Genomic DNA, 21305 nt, shown 5'->3' on the forward strand with positions numbered 1-21305 from the left:
CGAAAATGTTTATAGGCAGGGCTCGACACTAACGGTGGCCCGGTGGCCCGGGGCCACCAAAAATGAAAGTCGGGCCACCAAATTTCAAAAAAGGGCAAATTTGGTGGCCCGCCTCGGGCCACCAAAATTTTTTGAAAAGTACGTCAATAAATTCGAAACTTTTTGCGCCGGAAATTAGCAGTTAAATTTGTTTAAAGGATGGATGAAAAGGACTGAATGAGTGCCTGAGAGCGAGTGTTGCAAGTTTGTTGAAGTTTATTTACGAGTAAATATGTCCAACTTCTAATTCTTACTATTATAAAACTTAAATATTTGACTCATTAAAAAAAAAGGACTTTTAATGTTTTTTATTGTGTTTTTTCGGGACACCAAATTTTTCTCTCGGGCCACCAAAAATTTGAAATTTAGGATTTTGGTGGCCCCATCGGGCCACCAAACAAAAAAGTTAGTGTCGAGCCATGTTATAGGGGTATCACAAAATGCTCTACTAATGTTCCTACACTCCTGTGCTACATACTCTCTCTAAAAAAAAAATCGAGTGAAAATATTCACTCTTAAAGGAGTGAATACAAAAAAGAGTGAATTTAGAGTGAAATTGGAGTGAATTTTGAGTGAAAATGTTCATTTTCACTCATCTTGGAGTGACCTCAGGGATCACTCCTGAATCTTCGAACGATGTTATGAAATATTTTGCAAGAGCCTACTGATGTCTGCCGATACATCTAGCTATAGTTTGTTTTTTGCGTTTTGTATTTTTACTTCTACATTATGTCGTGATCAGGCCTTGTGAGAAAGTATAGGCTCCTACGAAACCTGAATGTGAGAAAATAACATAGAACAGGTGAAAAATTAGCGGTTCGCTTCGACAATGTCTCCTTCACTTCTTTACACTAAACAGTTCAAAAAATGAAAAATAATGACAATATACTAGCCTGGAAGTGAGCGTAATTCGTTTGTGTAAGAGTGTGTATGTGAGAGTAAATGTTGTATATCTGCGTATAGAAGTATATGTTTATACCAAAAGTGGGTTCGTGCGTGTGTGTGTGTGTTTGTGTGTGTGATAACTTCATTGGGCGAAACAACGTATAGGATTATACTGTTTAAGTGCTATGCAGCATTGTTGAAACCCCCTTTAGTAATAATAATAATAATGACAATGATAATGATAATTTCCCATAGGCCTATACTAGGCTCTTTTTTAGCTGGTTTATTATTCCTCTGAACAGACAGATTACGCCACTGCACTTGAATCAAAATCAGAATAATGAGAGTGCTGTCATCTTTTTAAAACATAATTCAATAAATATTCTTCATATCTGCAATTTGGATTTGATAATTTGATAAATACAGTTTGCTCTGGCTATAGGTCATTATTCAAAACCTCTTCATACGTTTACCTCTGACGAAATCGCTCTCATTACTTCTGACATTTTACCTCTGCCATTTTTACTTCTGCCATTTTTGCCTCTGCCATTTTTGCCTCTGCCATTTTTACCTCTGCCATTTCTACCTCTGCCATTTTACTATGACATTTTTACCTCTGCCATTTTTACCTGGCACCAATCAGGTTCCATAGCTAAATAGAGCTAGGGCCTACGGCAGTGACACTGACAGTGTGTAAATTTATGATGATGATCGATGGTGATGATGTTGATGATGCCATGTTTAAGATCAAATCCCCAAATGAATGTTCGTTTTGCCAAATTTTGGTGCGTTTCAAATTCCATGAAACCGTGGTCCCGAAACCGTAATGTTTGTATTTATTTAAATTTTAAATGACAAATTTATATCAACAATTTTCCTTAACTTAAGGTTGAGTCTATTTTGATGGCAAATTTTCACACACACACACACACACACACAAATCAGCTCGCTCTCTCACATATCATTGAGTATCATGCATTGACCCTCTCCCCCAGCTCACAATTAATCATGTATTTGTAGCCTGTTTGAAAAATTCCAGGATATTCTTGTAAATTCCAGGAGTTTTTAGTGTTGATTTCAGGAGGACTGACCTTGAAAAGTGGAAGCACTGATGATATGAAGCAATAAGACAGACGCAGGATCTTGCCTGCTTTTGATGAGCAACTGAAACTCTGGGCCTAACTTCTTTTAGTGGCGAGGATTATGCCTAAATTAAAGTGCTTATTAATGAAGAAACTTGATTTATTTACGGTGAATATGTAATTCTAGGTTTAATAAAGCAATCTAGAAATTCAACAGCAAGAAAAAAAAAAACGCCGCAAACATGTTAAAAGAACTAATGTGAGTCCTCCGCATAGCCGCCATGCAGCCTACACACAGCGCCCGTGCACACATGATTTCGTCGAGCTCTGGACCCTTTTTATCGACTTTGTCAGACTGGCAAAAGATCGAGAAGTTTAACTCGAAGTTTTGCCAGTGTGACCGCAAACTTTCCACGTAACTTTCCGCCAAACTTCTCGATCTGTTTGCGGGCTATGTATCCGAAACGCAAGGCCATTGTCATGTACAAACGTGCATTGTTACGTCATAATCACTAGCCACTGGACGGCGTACTCTTGCTTGCGCGCGTACCAGTGGCCCAGTCTGACCGCGCCTAAGCGTGCACTCCATATAAGGAAAAATTGACCTAACAAGATGGCGACGCAACACGGTAAATTTGGCTGCACGGTCTCGTGTATGTTGGGAATAGGGACACGCATTCCACTATGTTTTAGTTCGGTGAGCCCAGCACCAACTACCGGAAATACGTCATAATTTTGAGGTCAACTCCCAACACCGACGTGATTTCAAGTTCGGTTTTATCGCCGGTGTTAGTGCTGAGATAGCACTAGCACTAACGCTAGCACCGAACTTGAAATCACCCACTGTCTGCAATGCTTGACTTTTGTTTTTCTCAGAGAGGGAGAGAGAGAAAGGGGTTAGGTTGGGGGGGGGGGGGGGGGGACATTCTTTCATTCCAACCATGTTGAACAAAGCCAACTATCATGGCAATCATTCTTACACATTCAAGTAGACACAAACACAGAGGTACATAAACATGATAAATAATAGGCATAATTCCTTTATAGGAATATTATGATAAATTACTGTAAAAAAAAAGAAGTTACAGTGAGCGGTGTCATTATCTGTCACCAGACTGTATGCTATATATTGTATTTAGCACGTTGTCCAGGTAACAAGATTGTTGTATAACAAAATGATATATAAATTTACAATTCTAGCTGTGCACAGACGATAGACGAATTCCACAATTCGCACGTACATAACCATCAATTACCATCCTATTTACTCCTATATGTATGAAACTGGCATGAAGGCCTACTGGTAATTCAAAAGGAATACACCTATGTACAATGTACAAAATGACAACGTCATCGATAAGTGCGTATTAAGGTATGTAAAATTATCTCAAATTGTTTAAAAATAATTTAAAGAGAAAGATCTGAAATTGAACTAAGCACAAGACAGTACCTGGATTACGTTATGAGGGATATCCTCGGTGGCATCCGCACCAAATTAGAACTATATTGCCATGATCATTGAATAGATATGAAGTAAGTAAAAAAAAAAAACTAATGAAAATGTCCTATACAAGATAATGGCGACTGGTATAGACTTCCGCCATATTGTTCTCTTAACAATGTCTTAACAACGTCATTAGGACATTATGTCACTGAGGATATCCCTCATATTATGTTATGCAGGTACTTGTGCTTTCGTTCAATTACATGTCTTTTTAAAATATTGTTTTTAAACAATTTTAGATCATTTTACAAACCTTAATACCGATGACAAAACATGCATGTTTCACTTCCTTTGATAACAGAGAATAAGGTAAACAGAACATTGTGTAATGAAAAGACTGTACAATAATTGAGGACCTGACAGTAATTATACATTGTAGTAAAAAAGAAACAGAAGTGGTCGAAATGAAGTACATGTATAACCTTTCTTAGAGTGCGAAAAATGGAGAGACCCACTAAAAAGACAGAGCTTGTAGAATGTGGGCCCCTCTGGAAAAGAACATCGATGGGAAGATTAATTGAAGCATCATAAATACAAAAAAAAAGAAGAAGAGGAAGAAGTCTGGAAGCTCACTGAGAATTAGATTCACAGATAAATACTTACTTTCATAGACGCGAACAAACATGAAACAAGACTAGACAACAAAACAACTACTGAAGAAAAGGCTGTTCGGGACAAAAACGGAATGGACAAGACTAACAAACGCGAACAAACATGAAACAAGACTAGACAACAAAACAACTACTGAAGAAAAGGCTGTACGGGACAAAACGGAATGGACAAGACTATCAAACAAAAGGAAAAAATAGCAAAAAAAAGAAAGAAAAAAGAACACAACGGAGACTGCGATCTTCGGCAGAAGCATGTCAAGAGAAACAGAGGATAGTTGTGGAGAAAAAGTGATATTGTAACCCCTGAAAAGAGAAAAACAAGGAAATAGAGGGACGTATGAACAGGAGTAACAGAAGGAAATTCAACTCTTGGACGCTTTGGGCAATCACATAGCTGATGACAACAAACATCCAAAAGATTACAATTAATTCTTCAAAGAGTAGGAAAAGTGAATAAGTCAGTATGTGAGAAAGAAGGCCAAATGGCTAGTTCAGTACTGTAAAGTCATACGATTGCAATAGAAAGGACTTTCTTCTTCTTCTTCTTCTTTTTCTTCCGATTAAGTCTGCCTCCTTCAATAGACTGAAAATTCTTGCAGACTGTGCTATTTACATTATAATACAATTTATTTACAGATATTTACAAGCATATATAAAATTTGACGAAAATAACTAGCCACTGTGATCAACCGTTAGACGGTTTCGAAATGATCCCACAGATGGCGCTGAAACAATTTCTGACGACAGGGAATTCCAGTTCCTTACAGTTCTTGGAAAGAACGAATAATGGCGATGCGATTCAGTTCTCGAGTATGGTACCTGATAGGAGTGTGGTTGCGAGGTTCTCGTCAACTGAGTAGCCTGTTTAATAATATAGTCCTGTGCTGAAAGAGGAGTAAGATTATTGTGTATTTTGTACATCATAATTAGCCTGTCATTTTTTTCTGCGTTGTTCCAGAGTGGTCCAATCAAGTTCTTGTAGCATTTTGGTGACACTTGAGGTGTTATGGTCGCGATTTAAAGTGAATCACGCAGCTCTTCTCTGGACCATTTCCACTTGGTGGATTAGGTTTTTGGAAGATGGGGCGGTTTTTTTTTTTGTGTATCATGATTCAAAGAATTCCAATAATTTGTTAAATTAATTGTTGCTATACTTGTACATAGATTGCCCTAAATTTTACAAATACAGATCTTTAATTTTTAAGAGCTTGTTAGAGGCAAACAACGCATTAGTATGAGAACGTGCACAACAATTCACGTATTTGTATGAGAATGTATTTGTATGAGAACGTATTCCTTTTAAATTACATATTAGTAGACCTTTATGTCAGTTTCATACATATATGGGATTAAACATAAACAGGATGGTAATTGATTATTATTTACGTGCAAAACATTAATAACTGTGGAATTCGTCTATCCTCTGTGCGCAGCTAGAATTGTATATTTATATTATCATGTTGTTATATACAATATTTTGTTCCCTGGACAACTTGCTAAATACAATATAGGAATAGCATACAGTCTAGTGAAAGTTTACGATACGACTTACAATTCATCTTTTATTTTTACAGCAATAATTTATCATATATTCAGGAATTATGTCCTTTAGACAGCTTCCCTATTATTTATACGGTATACCTGTGTGCTTGTGTCTATTTGAATGTGTAGAAATGATTGATTGTTTGCTTCGTTCAACATGGTTGGAATGAAAGAATGTCCCTCCCCCAACCTACCCCCTTTCTCTCTCTCCCTCTCTCTCTAAAAGTCAAGCAACACCGTGCCTTTGGGACGCATGCGCGTACACGCTAACCAAAAGATAATTATAGTACTTGTACCAAAACTATAAGCGCACTTTACGCTGGTAAGTTTTGGACAGACTCTACGGCACTGGCGCCTGCTCTACGTACCCTCCTCGAGCTCGGGCTGTTGAACAAGTATATATATCATAATGCTGGCTCCGAAGCATCAGAAACAGCTACACTTTCTTCGGGTATGTGGTTGGATTCAGTTTTGGCAATTCTGGGTTTTGTTTGTATTGAAATTGCCATATCATTCTGCATTTACTGCCTATAGAGCAAATATTGAGTATTCTGTTCTCCGTTCTCGCGCCTTCAGTCCCATTCTTTGCATTCTGCGTGTGGGGCGAAAGTCTGTGATTGTGAAGACAACGCAGTAAACGGTTAACGGGTCACTAAATTAGTTGATAATGTGTTTTATCAAATACGATTTTGTCTGCGAAGCAGCTTCGTCAATTAAATCCATCCAATTAAACAAAAAGCATATAGCGTAGGTCTGTAGGTAAGTAACCCCGGGGCGCTCCGTTGTAATTTGACGTTACACAGCTGCACACAGTCACAGTGAGTTATCACTGTGCCTAACCGCAGCAGCGACCCCATATACGTACCGTTACAGCGCCCCGCGCCGGGGTTACACCGACTGTGTCCCGTGGGAATACCCTCCCTGAGTTAGCAGCAGAGTGGTGTCTCTGTACGATGAAAACAGAAACAGAAATTTACGCACCTCTAAGTCTAAAAGTGCCCTCTTTCACCAGCAAAAGGCTTAGTTTTTATACAATGGTCAATGCATATGTTTCTTACCTAATTGTCATAGTGTCTACCTGTCAAAAAGGTGTTTTTCTCTGAGTAACTTGTTACATCTCCATATAGATCTAGAATAAAATTCCCCCATTCCTTCATTTTCAAAACAACCTTTGCGCATTGGCGATATGAATATGTATAAAGTTGTGATGATTTTCGCCTTTGACAAGGCCCTTTCACTGTGTTGTGGCGAGCAAATGTGTTTGGGTGAAATGTGCCCAGCATCGAGCGACCAGGCGCCACACGATGTCGCGCAGTGTCGACAGGTGTCGTTCTCACAGATTCTACTTAACCGAATCAACAAAAATCATAAATTTGGACAGAAAGGGACTATTTGAGGAACCAAATGTTCCACGACGCATGTTGTCAACGTACAACTGAACTACATCTGTATGTATTCAAATTTGAGCAAATTCAAGTATTTAAGTTGGATTTTATGCGCGGAACTACCCCGTACGAGACTGAAAATTCTACTATCCGCACCTATTGGGTCTGATGAAATTCCTCATCACCTGCCAGTTGAAGATTGTACAATGTAGCAGATGAGCATGTTGACCGAAAGAGCAGTCTGTATCTTGTCGGGGATATGTTCAGCGGAGACTATGTCTGGCCTCAAGGAATCCCCTTTTGTCTATGGTTGAGGGCTGTAGAAGTGAAAAAAAAAAGAGAGAGATAAAAATCCTACAGGCAGAGGGATTTTTCTGTCTAATGTCGTAATGAGCATGATGAGATAGATACAGAGCTAGCACAATATGTTCAGGCCAAGTTCTGCAGCAATCATGCAAAACCAATGGAGACATTGCATAATTGACAAAGCTGCAGGAACTCTGGCTGAGTTTGAAAACTCCTTCTTTCCAAGTGTCATATTCTATTGGAACCAGCTCCCTACCATTTTGACAGCCACTTCCCTAGACCTGAACAGTTTATGAGGCAGGTGGTTTGGATGACACTGCATCAAACCTAGTTGGAAAGGAAGCTAACTTTACATACACAAGGAGCACTCTTTATCTTTTATAACTTTTATACAACTACATACACCTGTAACCAAACAGGATCAAGCAGTGCAGCATGACACACTAGATTCAGCACTGGATAAAGTATGAAAATACTGGTAGATACTCTTCCTTGCCCAGAGGTCAGTACTTTATGGGGAAGAAGGTCATCATGGTCAAAAGCTCCATTTAAGATTAAGAGTAATGACCACAACATAATGTAGACACAATGGGAGATATAAGGAAGATAGATTGTAATGCCAGAGAGATAATTCATATTAATGATTCATTTTTTTTTTCTTATTCACTGGCTAGGTGAGTGAAAACTGTCAGCTGCTGACTGAATTGCACATTATTCGAGATGAAGGGCATCCGGATGAAACTTGGTTCGGAGATAGACACCTGCAGGTGAGCTGTTGCATTGCAGTAACACAAAGCACATTTTTGAATGAATTCTGGAACCGAAACATGAAGTCCATTATGAGAGGAGCTATGAAATTCGAATATACGTACTAAAAGCAATGCTTGTCAATACTACATCTACTTGGTTCCACTGGTGAAATGCATCCTTAGATTTTGCGATAAAATATGACATTCTTGAAACTAGTGCATAAAGGTGAATATCCAATTTTTACTCAATATAACTACTAAATGAAAAATATTCCTTTTACATTTTTCACTTATTTTCCATTCTTCATACTGCTGATCTTTAGCAGCACAGTACTGTGTTCAATTGATATTTTTGTAGGAAATTGTCATCCTTCTGAGAGACCCAATCAAAGTGAAAGTTGTGTCCTACTACGAACAACTCAAGAGACGTAGGAGAGACAAGACAGAAAAGGCTGATCCAAAGAAACAGAAGGAGAAAGAAGACTCCACCATTCTAACAGGTGAGTAGGTGAATGGAATATTATTAATAGATGGAGCAACAGCAAGAAATACCGTAGACTTTTTTTGTTTGCTTGTGTACGGGTACCTCTTATCAAAATACAATACAAGTACTGTATAGTTCTCTCTATTTGGAGCATGGCATCTTGAAGTGATTTCCAAATACACCTGGGGATTTGTTATGAGGTAGGATTAATAAGACAGGTAGAGAAGTAAGCATTTTTATTTTTTATTCTATTTTGTTTTATTCATTAATGGTTTAAAAGACACCCACAGACAGAATTAAGGTAGTTTACACAGTGACAAAACATCAATATGACATACACATACACATACACATACAATTTACGTTTGAGTTACGATAGCTTTAGATGTAAAAGGTTTGTCTTTGAAAGATTGCAATTTGCATTTCATTTGACAGATGAATCAGGAAAATGAACAGGTACCAATTAACCACTCATGGAAAATCATGTTTCTTTAGATAGAAAAAGATTGATGTAGGTTAATTTCATGGAGTCTTTGATGCCTTTGTGTAAGATGCCTCAAAATGGTGTTTTGTTTTGTTGTTGTTTTTTTCCTGTTCATATACAGGCCAATCAGTAAAGATTGGTTACTACTTTACCAACTCCAACATACACTACCGATCGTGTGTGCTGCCAAGTGAGATTGGATCACCAGTCTGGAGGGAGGACGGGTCAAGATATGGAGGTAGCCTAGCAAATCCAGTGAAATTAAAATGTCCCCCTGTTTATTCAACTGAAGAGGCACATCACCATCCAACTATGTACCTTGTTCAGTTGATTGTTAATGATATCTATTATTTATTTCAAGTACAAATGCATTTGTCATAATTATAATTATAATAACCACTTTTCTGCATTTGTTTTATTGAAACTTTCATGATATTTTGCCAAATTAGACCAATGATCCACTAGATTTAACAGATTTAACCTTGAGGCTGCCTAGCAGAAGATGATGTGTGTAGGAAAGGTCAATAAGAGCAGTTTAAACTATATTTGGTGGTATGCAGAAAAAGCAATTCTGTACTGTTTTGTTGCCCAGATTACATTTTATATTTTTTGCTTCATTTGGTTATGGGTTTTGTAGATTTGTTTTGTTTTTGTGGATGGATGCATCTCTTTTCATACAGTGAAAGCAACTACCTACAGTACCTATTACCAGTTATGTAAATACATTGTATATACAAAGCACTTACCGGTACTCAAAATGTTGTTGCATTTTTTTTTTATTCATTTCTTTTTTTAGGTGGTGCAGGTTGTTTATCATGGTTGGCTTGTAAGTTTAATAGTTAGAAATACACATTTTCATTGCTGGTTGCCTGAAGTAAAAATTTGAATGACTTGTGAGAGGAGCAAAGTCATTACAATTCTCAAGATAGTAGGTGTCATGTAAAGCGAATTGATTATCACTCCAAAGAAATATACCGAACAATTTTAAAAAGACTAGAAAGTTTCTGTGTTGCCACATATGCTGCAGTTTTACTTATCAACTTTAACCTTTAATACTTCTTAACATTGAGCACTTTTCACATCTGCATTTCCATTCAGGTGGTGGTTTTAGCTATGCCCGTCTCTTCCCAAGGAAGCTTGTTGTTTTCGTGTGCAATCATCAAGCTGGGAGTGCTGGTGCGGTGACCAGCCAGCTGCGAAAGTCGATGGGCAACACTCCCCAATCCAAGAGCCTGGGAATCAGCAGTTACTTTGCCCAAAAGAATGCTGAAGAGCATGATGTATTCCAGTGTACAGATTCTGCAGTCCGAAAGCACTCCAAATTGAAGAGAATGTGAGCATATTGTGCCCAAAACAACATTTGTGTGTTAATATAGCTTATTCCAGGAAACTTTTTTTTTTAAATGAAACATTTTGTAAAGATGCTGTATTTCATCATTTTGTAGAGTGAAAATTTGTGTTTAACATCAGGTGCCATTGGAGGATGCTTTGTGTGATGTTCAGTTGACGTGAAGGAAAGTACTCATGGTAGGAAATGCATTAATTACTCACGCATTTCCTCGGGCACATTTTGATACAATGTCAAATGCCAAATTCATGTGACGTGTTCTAAATATTGGAAGATTTTGCAAAAGAATTTCTTCAGCTCTGAGATATGTGTTCTGTGATATTGCTGTCTTTGTTCAATGTTATATTCTTGGTTCTCCAGACATTTATTTTTGTGGACATATAGAGCATGTTCAGAAATGAAGTTCATATTGATTCCTTGATTTGCATTCTGTATACACTTCATATAGTGTCAGTGGGATGAAGAACGCAGGAACTAGTAGTGCAGCAAATCAGAGAGCTCAACTTGAAGGAGAAGAGTTTTTTCACGGTCCTCTGCAGCTTGAAGGCACACATCCACACCCGGAGCTACAAGGATCCCAATCAGAGTCGGGGCCATCCACTGTACAAATGAAGTCAGCGGTCAGTGTTGGAAGCAGCTCTGATGGATGTAGTACACTACCCAAAAACACTGGGGAAGTTCGGTCAGCTGATGACTCGTGGGATGATCTGGATGTCAGAGTATGCAAGAGGGCTAATGTTCGAAGGCAGTGCAATACCACAAGTACAAGGAAATTGGAGCAATCAACCCAACAAAGGGATCCCACCCTCAAAAATGATACAGAATCTGTCCAATCAATGGAAAGTAGCAAAGTGGGCGATAATCGTCAAAGATCAAGAACACCCAAAAGATTTAGGCGCACTTCTTCTGACAAAATAAACTCAAACGGTGGAGATTGCACTCCTTCAGAGGAAGTTCAAGTTACCCTTACCCAGACTAATGGGCAAACTGTGTGTGGAAAGAAGGAACGTGATGATAGTGCTGACAATAAGATGTTGCCTCCAGATGCTTTGGGAGATATGACAAACACTCGAAGTGCAGTGATAGGAGTTTGTCGTGCCAGTCCTCGTTTGAAACAGAGGGGAAGAGTGAGGAGTAAGCTTTCTCTGAAGAAGCAGACAAAAAGTGACCAACAGTCCACAGAATCTGTGAAGCGCAATCCAATTCTTGGGGAATCAGAAGACTCTGGAGTGGAACAGACCTCTCATTGCGTGTACAAGACTGCTGCAGAATCAGCCAGAAGGGAAGCAGTGCCGGCTGCCGAGATAGGGATGGATGCTGGTCTCCCTCCAGAAGCCATCAAGGGAGTTGTTAACTGCTCGGTCAGGCTTAGCGATTGTCAGGGATTGCAATCAAGATCTGCTGGTAATGGTCATAAAGAGTTTGCTTCACCAGAAGTTGGAACAAGGACCAGCAGTAAACAAGCTCAAGGAATCTGTGATGACCTCTCCATGAAAAGGGATTCTTTGTTGCCGAGAGGGACGTCTGCAGCCATTTCCAGCTCTTCTTCAGATGACGACCTGGTGGCAGTCAGCTTCCTTCAAGATAGCGTGCCAAATGGCAGGGTGCCCCATGGAGTTGAGCACATGACCGCTCCTGTTTTACATTCTAAGGCTGTACCTGGCAGTCTCAAGGAAGATCAAACCTCTCATTCGATGACATCTGGTAGATCTCATGCCAGTGACCGTCAGGAGATGTGTGTAGTTGACGAGCCAGAATTTGCCCATACACGCGCTCTTCGGACGCTACCCAAGAGATTTAAGCAGAGCAAGTTGGCACTGTCTCACAGAAAGGTGCAGGATGCGCTGCCAACCAGCAGTGCGGGAGGATGGTCTCAGCAAACACTGCAGTCAGTAAATACTACCACCCTCAGAGCCAACGCTGAGAACAAAAAGACTCAAAAGATGGATCAGGGTGAATTGGATCTAGTAAGTACTAATAAGAGCACAACACCACAGAAACAAAATGAAATACTCTCAGAAAACTGTAGTGAAGGTAGTACCCATAATGACACTGATGGGATGAAGACACAAGATATGTGCCTGAGAGGGACAAAGAGGAAGAAAAGAGATATTGATGGGATATGTGCAGACCTAGAACAGAAGGAATCTGGCAGATCATCCAAATGCCAGAAACAAACAGAAGACGAGATGCCGTTTTACATTCCAGGGGATGACAGCAGCGATGGAGAAGAAATTGACACGGGAGTTGATGAGGATGGGGTGAAGAAAGATCAGGGCAGCAGCACTGGAGGCAAAGAGAGTCCTAAGAAAGGAAATGGGAGCAACCCTGAGGATGATGTCATTGATCTCAGCCAAGGGGGTGACCATGCAGACAGTGGCAGCTGGTTTGAAACCATGTTTGGTGATAAAAGGTATAAATGATTCCCATAATGAGTAAATGAAAATTTTTCTGCGTTGACATCATGTTGTGTAGTGACTCCTTTCAAAGGAGATTACAGTTTGGTGGCTAAGTTTCTAGAAGAAAATAATTTCAAAGCAATTTTCTACAGTATGTGATTATTACTATCACGATTATCTGTATCATTAACCTGTAATGACTTCGGCTTTTTACCTATAGTGTATGGTGAGGTAACAAACAATGTACTCTGGTCACTGTACCGGTATTCTTTGTGGTTTTTACATTCCTTCAAGTACACTTTCATCAGGTTTCTAGAATGACAAGACTTCACAGCATTTACTGCATTACACTTTGCATGTGCATCAGATAAATTGCTAAGTTGATTTGATTATTCATTCATCAAATGACTCAATCAATTCAAATAATATGTACTTGATTAGTTTGTTCATGTAGCAATAAGTAGTCCCTTCCTTGTAGACTTGTTTAATAAATTATTTCATCTTTTGACAACCACCATATTTAGAATGCCATGTTTTATATAGTAGTTGCATATGCTAATAAAGGAGTTTCAGGGAGCAGATTCCCCTTTTATATTTGCCAACCAAATAGGTATGTGAGAGAGCTGACTGAAGATGACATCGCAAGTCTCACTCTCAGGAACAAGCTGTATCTCAGACGCATCTTCACTGGCAAGGTGAGCCACGCCCAGAGGTAATACATGATGTGCAACGCATTCCATATTTAGCCAAGCCATAGTCACTTCACGGGAAACCATAGCCTAAATATAAATGCGGATTGAGTGGGTTGAAATGTGTTGAATTGCATCAGAGTAGTTGAACAGTATTTACATGTTACATTTTCCATGACCTTTCTCTTGTTTATAGATATCCTGTGAGAGACATCAGCTGTACAAGAAAAAGCCCTCTGACAGAAGTGAGTTAATTATGTTCATTTCTAAGGCTGTATGCTTAGTGATGCCAACTGTTCTGTTTTTTTTTTTATTCTCAGTATTTTGTACTTTTTGTTTCCCAAAAATGTGCAGCTTTTGTGACCCAATATACTGTATGCCTTTCCAGCTCTCAGAGTACAGCACTGCTGTTTACATGGTTGGCATCCCTGCATGCTTATGTGAACTGAAGAAAAAAAAAAAAAGTTTTGCAGCTGTGTTCCTGTATCACTAAGAAGCTTTGTTAATTAAGATCAACAAATGGTAATTTATACTAGATGCTGATAGGCATCGGGACTTTATCCACTGATTAGGTTTGGGGAAATACAATCTGGGAAAGGTCAGGGGTCAAAGAGAATGGATGAATTCAGCACTTTACACAGATTGTGCAATAACTCATGAAGTTAAATATGCCGCACCTTCAAGAAAACAACAACAACAATGTACAGTCCAAACTGATGTCTAATAGCGCAATTTCTAAATTGTTATTTTGAGCTGAAAATGTGACGTAAGGTCTGAAACCAAGGGTAAAAGTATATAATTTTACATTGTATACAATCACATAAAAATATTTTGTGTATTCTCAGCTGGATCCGTATACAATAAAAAGTAGACAGAGTGGTGTTGAGTATTGAAGTGAGTCTTTTATTTGCAAAATATTTGAAAGTGCAGTTCAGAACATACCTCAAAATACATGTATGTAATGTGGCAAAGTCCACCTAGCCACATTGATCATCATTCTTTTATAAAGCAAGCATTTTTATGCTCTTGTATGGTGTGGAATGGAAAAACAGATATACATCTCTCCCATTTTCATGTGTATGCTGAATTTGTTTAACCATGGTACGACAGTGGCGCTTAAACACCAAGTGAGGCTTGGACCATTCCGAGATGAGCAGATGGATGCAGTCATGGGGGAACTGGTCAAAATATACTGCAAGAGACATTTTAAGGTACAGTAGGACCTCAATTATCCGGCCATCGATTATCCAGATTCTCTGTCATTCAAACATCGACTGGCTGACATTTTTGTTTTATGTTTTCGTGTATTTTCACTGCCGAATCTCACTCAAAACAAACACACGTTTAACCATTATCGTGTGAATACACGACAGGACATATTCCAATCATCCCAGCAGAGTGTACCTTTTAAGCAGTTTGTGAGACGACGTCAATGACAGGTGCCGCTCTTGTCACTGGCACTTGGTGTACAGCCTTTAATTGATCTGCGAGTATGCCGCGTAATAACTTTACAGAGTGCATGTTGTACAAAAAGGAATGCATGTTCACTCCTTCATTGATGGCATTGTTGAGCGTGTCTTATATAAGTGTTCATTAACCCTCCTTGAAGAAGACAGAAAAGGTAACAGCAGTTTATGTGAAAATTATAACAGAGAGATTTAGATACTGTAAGACCAGAAATGTTTGCATGCATTTTAATTTTGCAAGAGCCAAGATTGGCAAAATTAGAATGCATGTGTGAAAGTTCTTGTCTACACTACAAGTATATGCATTGGATTCCAGTGGCAATTCACAAAACATTTCGAGCCACAAAATAGGCCATTGTCTCCAATTTTTGTGAAAAATTTCATGCTGCACAAATATCTTGCTTTACAGTAGAATTCTATGAATACCTATTCAACCATTGATCATCCATACCCTACATGTATTTCTAGTTATTCAGTTGCTCCTCTCTTTGCTATGTGTCATGTCATGTGTAGTTAATTGTGTGTAGCAAAGTGCCATGACCATCGAAAGGTGGACCTGTGCGCTGTACAAATAACCAATAGTATTATGGTCATTATAGACATCATTCTCTTTAATAGTGACATTTCTACCCCTATTTTCTCTCTATCTCTCTCCAAACATTGACCCCAGTACATGGACTACATCTCCAAGGTTCTCCTACCAGAGGCCATGGCCAAGATCTACATGGATGTCCACAGTGTGAGCCACGCCCAGGCTGAGCAGGTCATCCAGGGAATACAGGAGGAGCAACCAAGGTGTTGAAGGTCATACAGGGGTCATGGAATGATTTCAAGTGTGGTGCTGGTGCTGGTATGCTGGTGTTATCTCCCAAACAGGTGCATGAACTCGAGCTTCAACACAGCAGGTCAGATTGATGCAAGTGATGTGTTCATATGTGTCAATCCAATCCCTGACACTTGGTGTCATCTTCACTGCTGCAAAGTCAGTTGGCTTGTGCTGGAATTTCAGATAGGAGGAAGAGAGTTAGTCCATGTGGGTCATATCTGACAAGACGAGGTACATCCCTAACTGCTGCTCAGATGAGTGATGAAAAAATTAAAGGTTGCAAGTCTGGACCTCTAAAGAATGTAAACATTTTTATTTGGCTTCTGAACACTAAATTGTTTGACCATGCCTCATTATGTTTTCTTGTAATATTGCCACATGAATAATTGTCCGTATGTGCTGTTTCATTATATTGTCAAAAGGTTGATTGATGATCTTAGGACATTTTGTAAGTAAGAAAATACCTGAAACAATGATGGCCACCCAGAAGTTTCTTCTTTTTTTTTCTTTTTCTTTTTTTATACTGGGCACTAACTCAATGGTCGCCAAGAAGTCTGCCCATGCAGTCTTTCTCTTTGCCATAGCAGAGGGGTTGTTCCTGTTGTGTCTTTCAGTTTCACAATGTACTCTTTGGTCTCCAGAAGCCAGTCTTCTCGGCTTTCATAATTCTCAGCATTGAATTATTTTTCTTACACTATTTTCAGCATTGTTCCTAGAGTTCACCAGGTCAAACAGCTTTAAATCCATCCTGATGATGAAATCTGTGGTAGACTCACTCCCTGCAAAGTCAGGATAATGTCGGTCCTCCCAGCAAAAATCAATGGCATCAGTTACAAAGGTGCTTAGTACCTGGATTGCAAGCTTCACGTTCATGTTATATTGCTGCCATTTGACATGCTTAATCATCAACTTGTTGGCTAGGTGAAGACTGTCTGTTTCTTGTAATTCTGCAGCTTTTCAGTGTACTCTCATGATATTATGTTCCTTTCATGGTACGCCACCCCCAAGGTAGCGAAGCAATTCCTAACCAACTTAATCAAGTGACAAGCGTCAAAGATGAAATGCACTTGCTCTTCTTGAGGATGCTTGAAGCTTGCGCTAATGGTTACTGGATCCAATACACATCTTAGACTAGCCACTGTAGCTTGATTGGCATATGAGCCATCTCAACAAACACCATGAACTTACATGCCTAAATTGGTCAAGGCACTAATCACATTCTTGATGATCTCAGCCTGGATGTTTCCAATCAAATGGTTCACGAGACAATTATGCCGCTGGATATTTCCAGTGTCCAGTAAGACCTACCACCATAAACACCAGTGCTTCTGTGGCTAGGTGGTCTTCACTTGTTGGCATGAAGTTACTGCAGTCAACGAACCCAGAGTATGACATGCATTTAGGAATTTGCATTACCTCCTTCTTTATCGATATCACATCAAGCACTATAATAGTGTCTCATATGTGCCTATATGTACGCGAACACAACTGCGTGGGAGTTGCCTACGAGGTGCGAGCCTGGGTAGTACTGGTTGAGTGGATGGAGAAACCATCATTTCTTTCTTGGATTAAGTGGCGTATGACATATAGCAAGCATTATGGTATTTTAGAGAGCAATGGCGTAAATGATTTGTGAAAGTAGAAATGTCTTAGCAGTGCCAACCAGGTTGGGGCATTCGCATGAAATTCACGAATGGTCCCTCATTCTTCTGTCGTAACTCCACCATGAGCTGGTCGTATAAGCCAAAGCGACGGCGTCTCTTGGGACTCGGCCAAGCCCAGGTCCATGATTTTCTGACCCTCCTCTTCTGTTCTCTCCATCTCATGCGATGCAGCTGCACCTCTATCTGCATGAGGTCCAGCTGTTCCTGCATGACACATAAATGTTTCTTGATGCGAGTTCAGTTTAACCATCTTGTAGAGGTCTTCTTTCTTCGAGACCAGGCTGACAACTCAGTGAAGGAGTAATTATAATAATGATCTATAATAATGTTAATAATGATGATGATGATAATGATAATAATGATAATGATACTACTACTACTACTAATAATAATGATAATAATGATAATAATAATAATGATGACGATGATGATAATGATAATAATGATAATGATGCTAATAATAATAATAATGATAATAATAATAGTAATAATGATAATAATAATGATAATAATAGTAGTAATAATAATGATAATAATGATGATGATAATGATAATAATTATAATAATAATGATGATAAGATAGGACTTATAAGGCACCAAATCTATCTAATAATTAATGCTCTCAATGCAACCATAAGTGCAAGATGAAAATTACATACAGGTACAAAGAAAGAAATAAAATGACAAAGTGAAATAGTAGGCCTACAGGACATATGAAATAATGATGATCAATTATAATAAGTAAAATTAAGCAAATAATTCTTAAGATTATTCTTAAATACTTCAACAGAATTACTATTCTTAATGAATTGAGTGAGTGAGTTCCATAAAGAAGATGTGGTGTAAGTAAAAGTGCATTCCCCCCACTTTGTGTGAAACCTAGGGATGACAAGGATTGCAAGATTACAAGGTTAGAATTATTGGTTTCTTCCATATTGTGCTGCAATGATTAAAGTGGGATCAGACCATTGTGTTATAAAGAGTCAATGCTGTAGCTACAATGTGGGTCAAGGAAAATGTGTTGGCCTCTTTAAAACATGAAGGTTGCATAAAACTGTTCTTTTTACATTATTGACATGATGTTTCCATGTAAGTTTTAGTTTCTAGTAACTGCGGGGTACTTGCACCAATTAACTTTTTCAAGAGAGGTATTGCTGATTTTAATGTTAACATCCCCAAACTTTTTTCAAGTGCTTTTTGAACCTAATAACAAAGTGACATTTATCAACATTTAGCATAAGTTTGTTCGGTGGGACCCAGTTACATGCAGTGTATTGCTCTAAAATATGAAGTTGGTGTTTACAACTTTCTCAAGCTCAGTGAGATTATCAGATGCAAAGTATGCATATATTACGTGTCAACCGTATGTATTACTCCTTGACAATTTAGAATGACACTAGGCAGGTCGTTCATGTACACGATAAATAAAAAAGATGCCAAAATTCTACCTTGTAGGACACTAGAGATGACCTCGCTTTCCTGTGAGTCATTTTCATTGATAATCATTAATTGCTCGCTCTGACTACAAAAGCTATCAAACCAGTGTATTATATTTTCACAAAGTCCAAAGACGAAGTTTTTTATCATGGATTTCCCACAACGAAATACATGGGTATTTTAAGACCCATAGATTGAAATATTGAAATAGAAACATATTTTGCTATTCCATCAATAGTTTTTGCAGTTCCTCAAGGTCTCTGTTAATTCTGATCTTTACCTTTTTGCCAGTCTTGGTCGAGACAGAGATGCGTCCATCATTGGTCCAGGTTTTTTGACCTTGTCACAATTCCATGCTTTGGGGACAAATGTGCTCCTTTCCGTGTGAGGTCCTCGTGGATGAACAAGTTTGACCTTTGCAGTTTCAGTCTAGATGCATTTGTATACTTTCTGCCACACATTGTACCTCGCAAACTTCACTATATTTAGTTTGGAGGAGGAGTTTGGTTCTCTACACCTTGTCAGCGAGTTCTTTGTCTGGGACATAAAATTACATACTTTTTGCCATTTTCCCAATTTCAGCTGCTCCAGCTTTGCTTCCAGTCGTTATTCATTTCCATGGATGCAATGCTTTCAGTTTTTATTTTGTTGTTGTTTTTTGTTATGATTTTTTTTTGGCAAACTAAGTTTCCTCCTCTTTACACTGGAAAGCATACAATATCACTTTCATTGCGCACCTTCTGCACTCTAGTGCAGACAGTGAAAAAAAAAAATAGGTTGCGTGTAATTGGATATGTTTTGACCTGTCATGATGCTTGGAATGATACAGCTATTTTATAAAGTGTACATTGTACCATGCCACCCTTGCCTGTCTGTTGTCTCCAGACATAACTCTGTAATAAAGTGTCCTTACTAATCAAAAGAGCAGAAAGCTAGCAACATATTGTTCAAGTTGATTCTGTGAGACAAACACAGAGTTGTTGATTGATAGTGCAAGCTTTAGGCAAATCCTTGGTGGTCTGTTTTGTTTTGGGGTTTTCATAGAAAACTGCTGTAAAGTGACCATGTGGACAATTTGAGAACTATTTATGAGTATTTGAGAACTGGTATGTATGGATACTGTAGTATAAGATGAAAGTTGCTGATGTGAAAATGGCTACAAAAAGAGAGTGAATGGATTTGTGCAGAGTGCTTTGTAAAGGTAGAAGCAGCAGTATTTATTTTTAGTTTCATACTTAAAAATAATAATTTGCTGTTTATTTTGTGAATATGCAGATATGTGATATTTCGTTGTTTGGATACTTGATTTATAGTTTGCCAAATGTGTCAATCACTGAAAAGTTGTGCAATTATCAAGAGAAGATTTGTTACTATACTTTAACCACTGCAGTGCATTATGTCAAGTGCTAATATGGGAATGTAAGCTATGGGGTTAATATATCTATTCCCACTGTGATCAAAGCCATTCAGTGGAAGTCATACTTATTCAAAGGCGTGACATTAACCTTTTCTTTAGATGACCCATTTGGGCCTCCAAAAACCATCAAATTTGTTTTGTTTTTTTGGTGGGTGGCCAATTAAATTTGGTGACCAAAAAAAAAAAAATCATATGTATAAAACATGATAATTATGAGATAAATTTGGCAGGTGTGATGTAGTGCATCAAGTACCACATACTGTGACTAAGAAGTAAGAAGAAAAACATTATAAGTCAAATAATTTTATAAAACATCAAAGTGATTTTAAATGATAATTATGTGAGACAGTGAGAGGTATAATAAAGGGCTTAAAATACCACATACGTACTTCGACTAAATTCAGTAACTCGAACACGTTAGATACTGAATTGAAGCATAAATATGATTTTCATGAAATTATTCTTGAAAAGGCAATAAATGATTATATTAACATAGGGTATGCCTACTTCTATTATTGGGCAGGTAAAACCCAAATCTGATGAATTTTCATGCCTGGATTCATTCTTTCAAAATCTAGTGCAGTTTTAGATAACTCTAACTTGCATTATGATTTTTTTTTTTTATCTTTATACAGCGAAATAAAAGCTTAATAAATTGAGGTATGACTCCATTATATGTGCATTTACATACAATGTTGTGCCCTACTAGATTATTAAAAATCACAATGAACTTTACTGGCTCTCAAAAACCTGTGTATCACTTTGATTACTGTGTGATAGGTCTGTCTCTTTGGGTAGCACAAGAGATATTCTCAAAGGGTGATACTGAAGGAATGGAGTGGTGGTAATTATACGGTACTCGATATGTTATGAAATGTAAGGATACTTTACAAAATTTGTTGCTTTAATTCTTAAGCCATTGACCTGTGCTTGACACATGGGTTGACATATGTGTGAGTGTTACATGCACTCACGCATGGACATTGTG

The 21305-nt window shown here is 38.3% G+C and overlaps 1 protein-coding gene across 1 annotated transcript; it reads left to right on the forward strand.

The window, feature by feature from the left end:
- Window positions 1-6003: 6003 nt before the first annotated feature.
- Window positions 6004-15996, forward strand: LOC139723224 (uncharacterized). Its single transcript, XM_071634483.1, has 10 exons — window positions 6004-6114; window positions 8029-8121; window positions 8462-8603; window positions 9193-9309; window positions 10170-10404; window positions 10868-12832; window positions 13429-13513; window positions 13704-13752; window positions 14618-14718; window positions 15644-15996. Exons 1-10 carry the CDS (start codon window positions 6073-6075, stop codon window positions 15773-15775), a joined length of 2961 nt encoding a protein of 986 aa, XP_071490584.1. The 5' UTR covers window positions 6004-6072; the 3' UTR covers window positions 15776-15996.
- Window positions 15997-21305: the final 5309 nt, after the last annotated feature.

Source organism: Diadema antillarum, unplaced genomic scaffold (assembly GCF_040938485.1).
Source record: "Diadema antillarum isolate AM-2024a unplaced genomic scaffold, OU_Dant_1.0 scf00000183, whole genome shotgun sequence".
Taxonomy (NCBI): Eukaryota; Metazoa; Echinodermata; class Echinoidea; order Diadematoida; family Diadematidae; genus Diadema; species Diadema antillarum.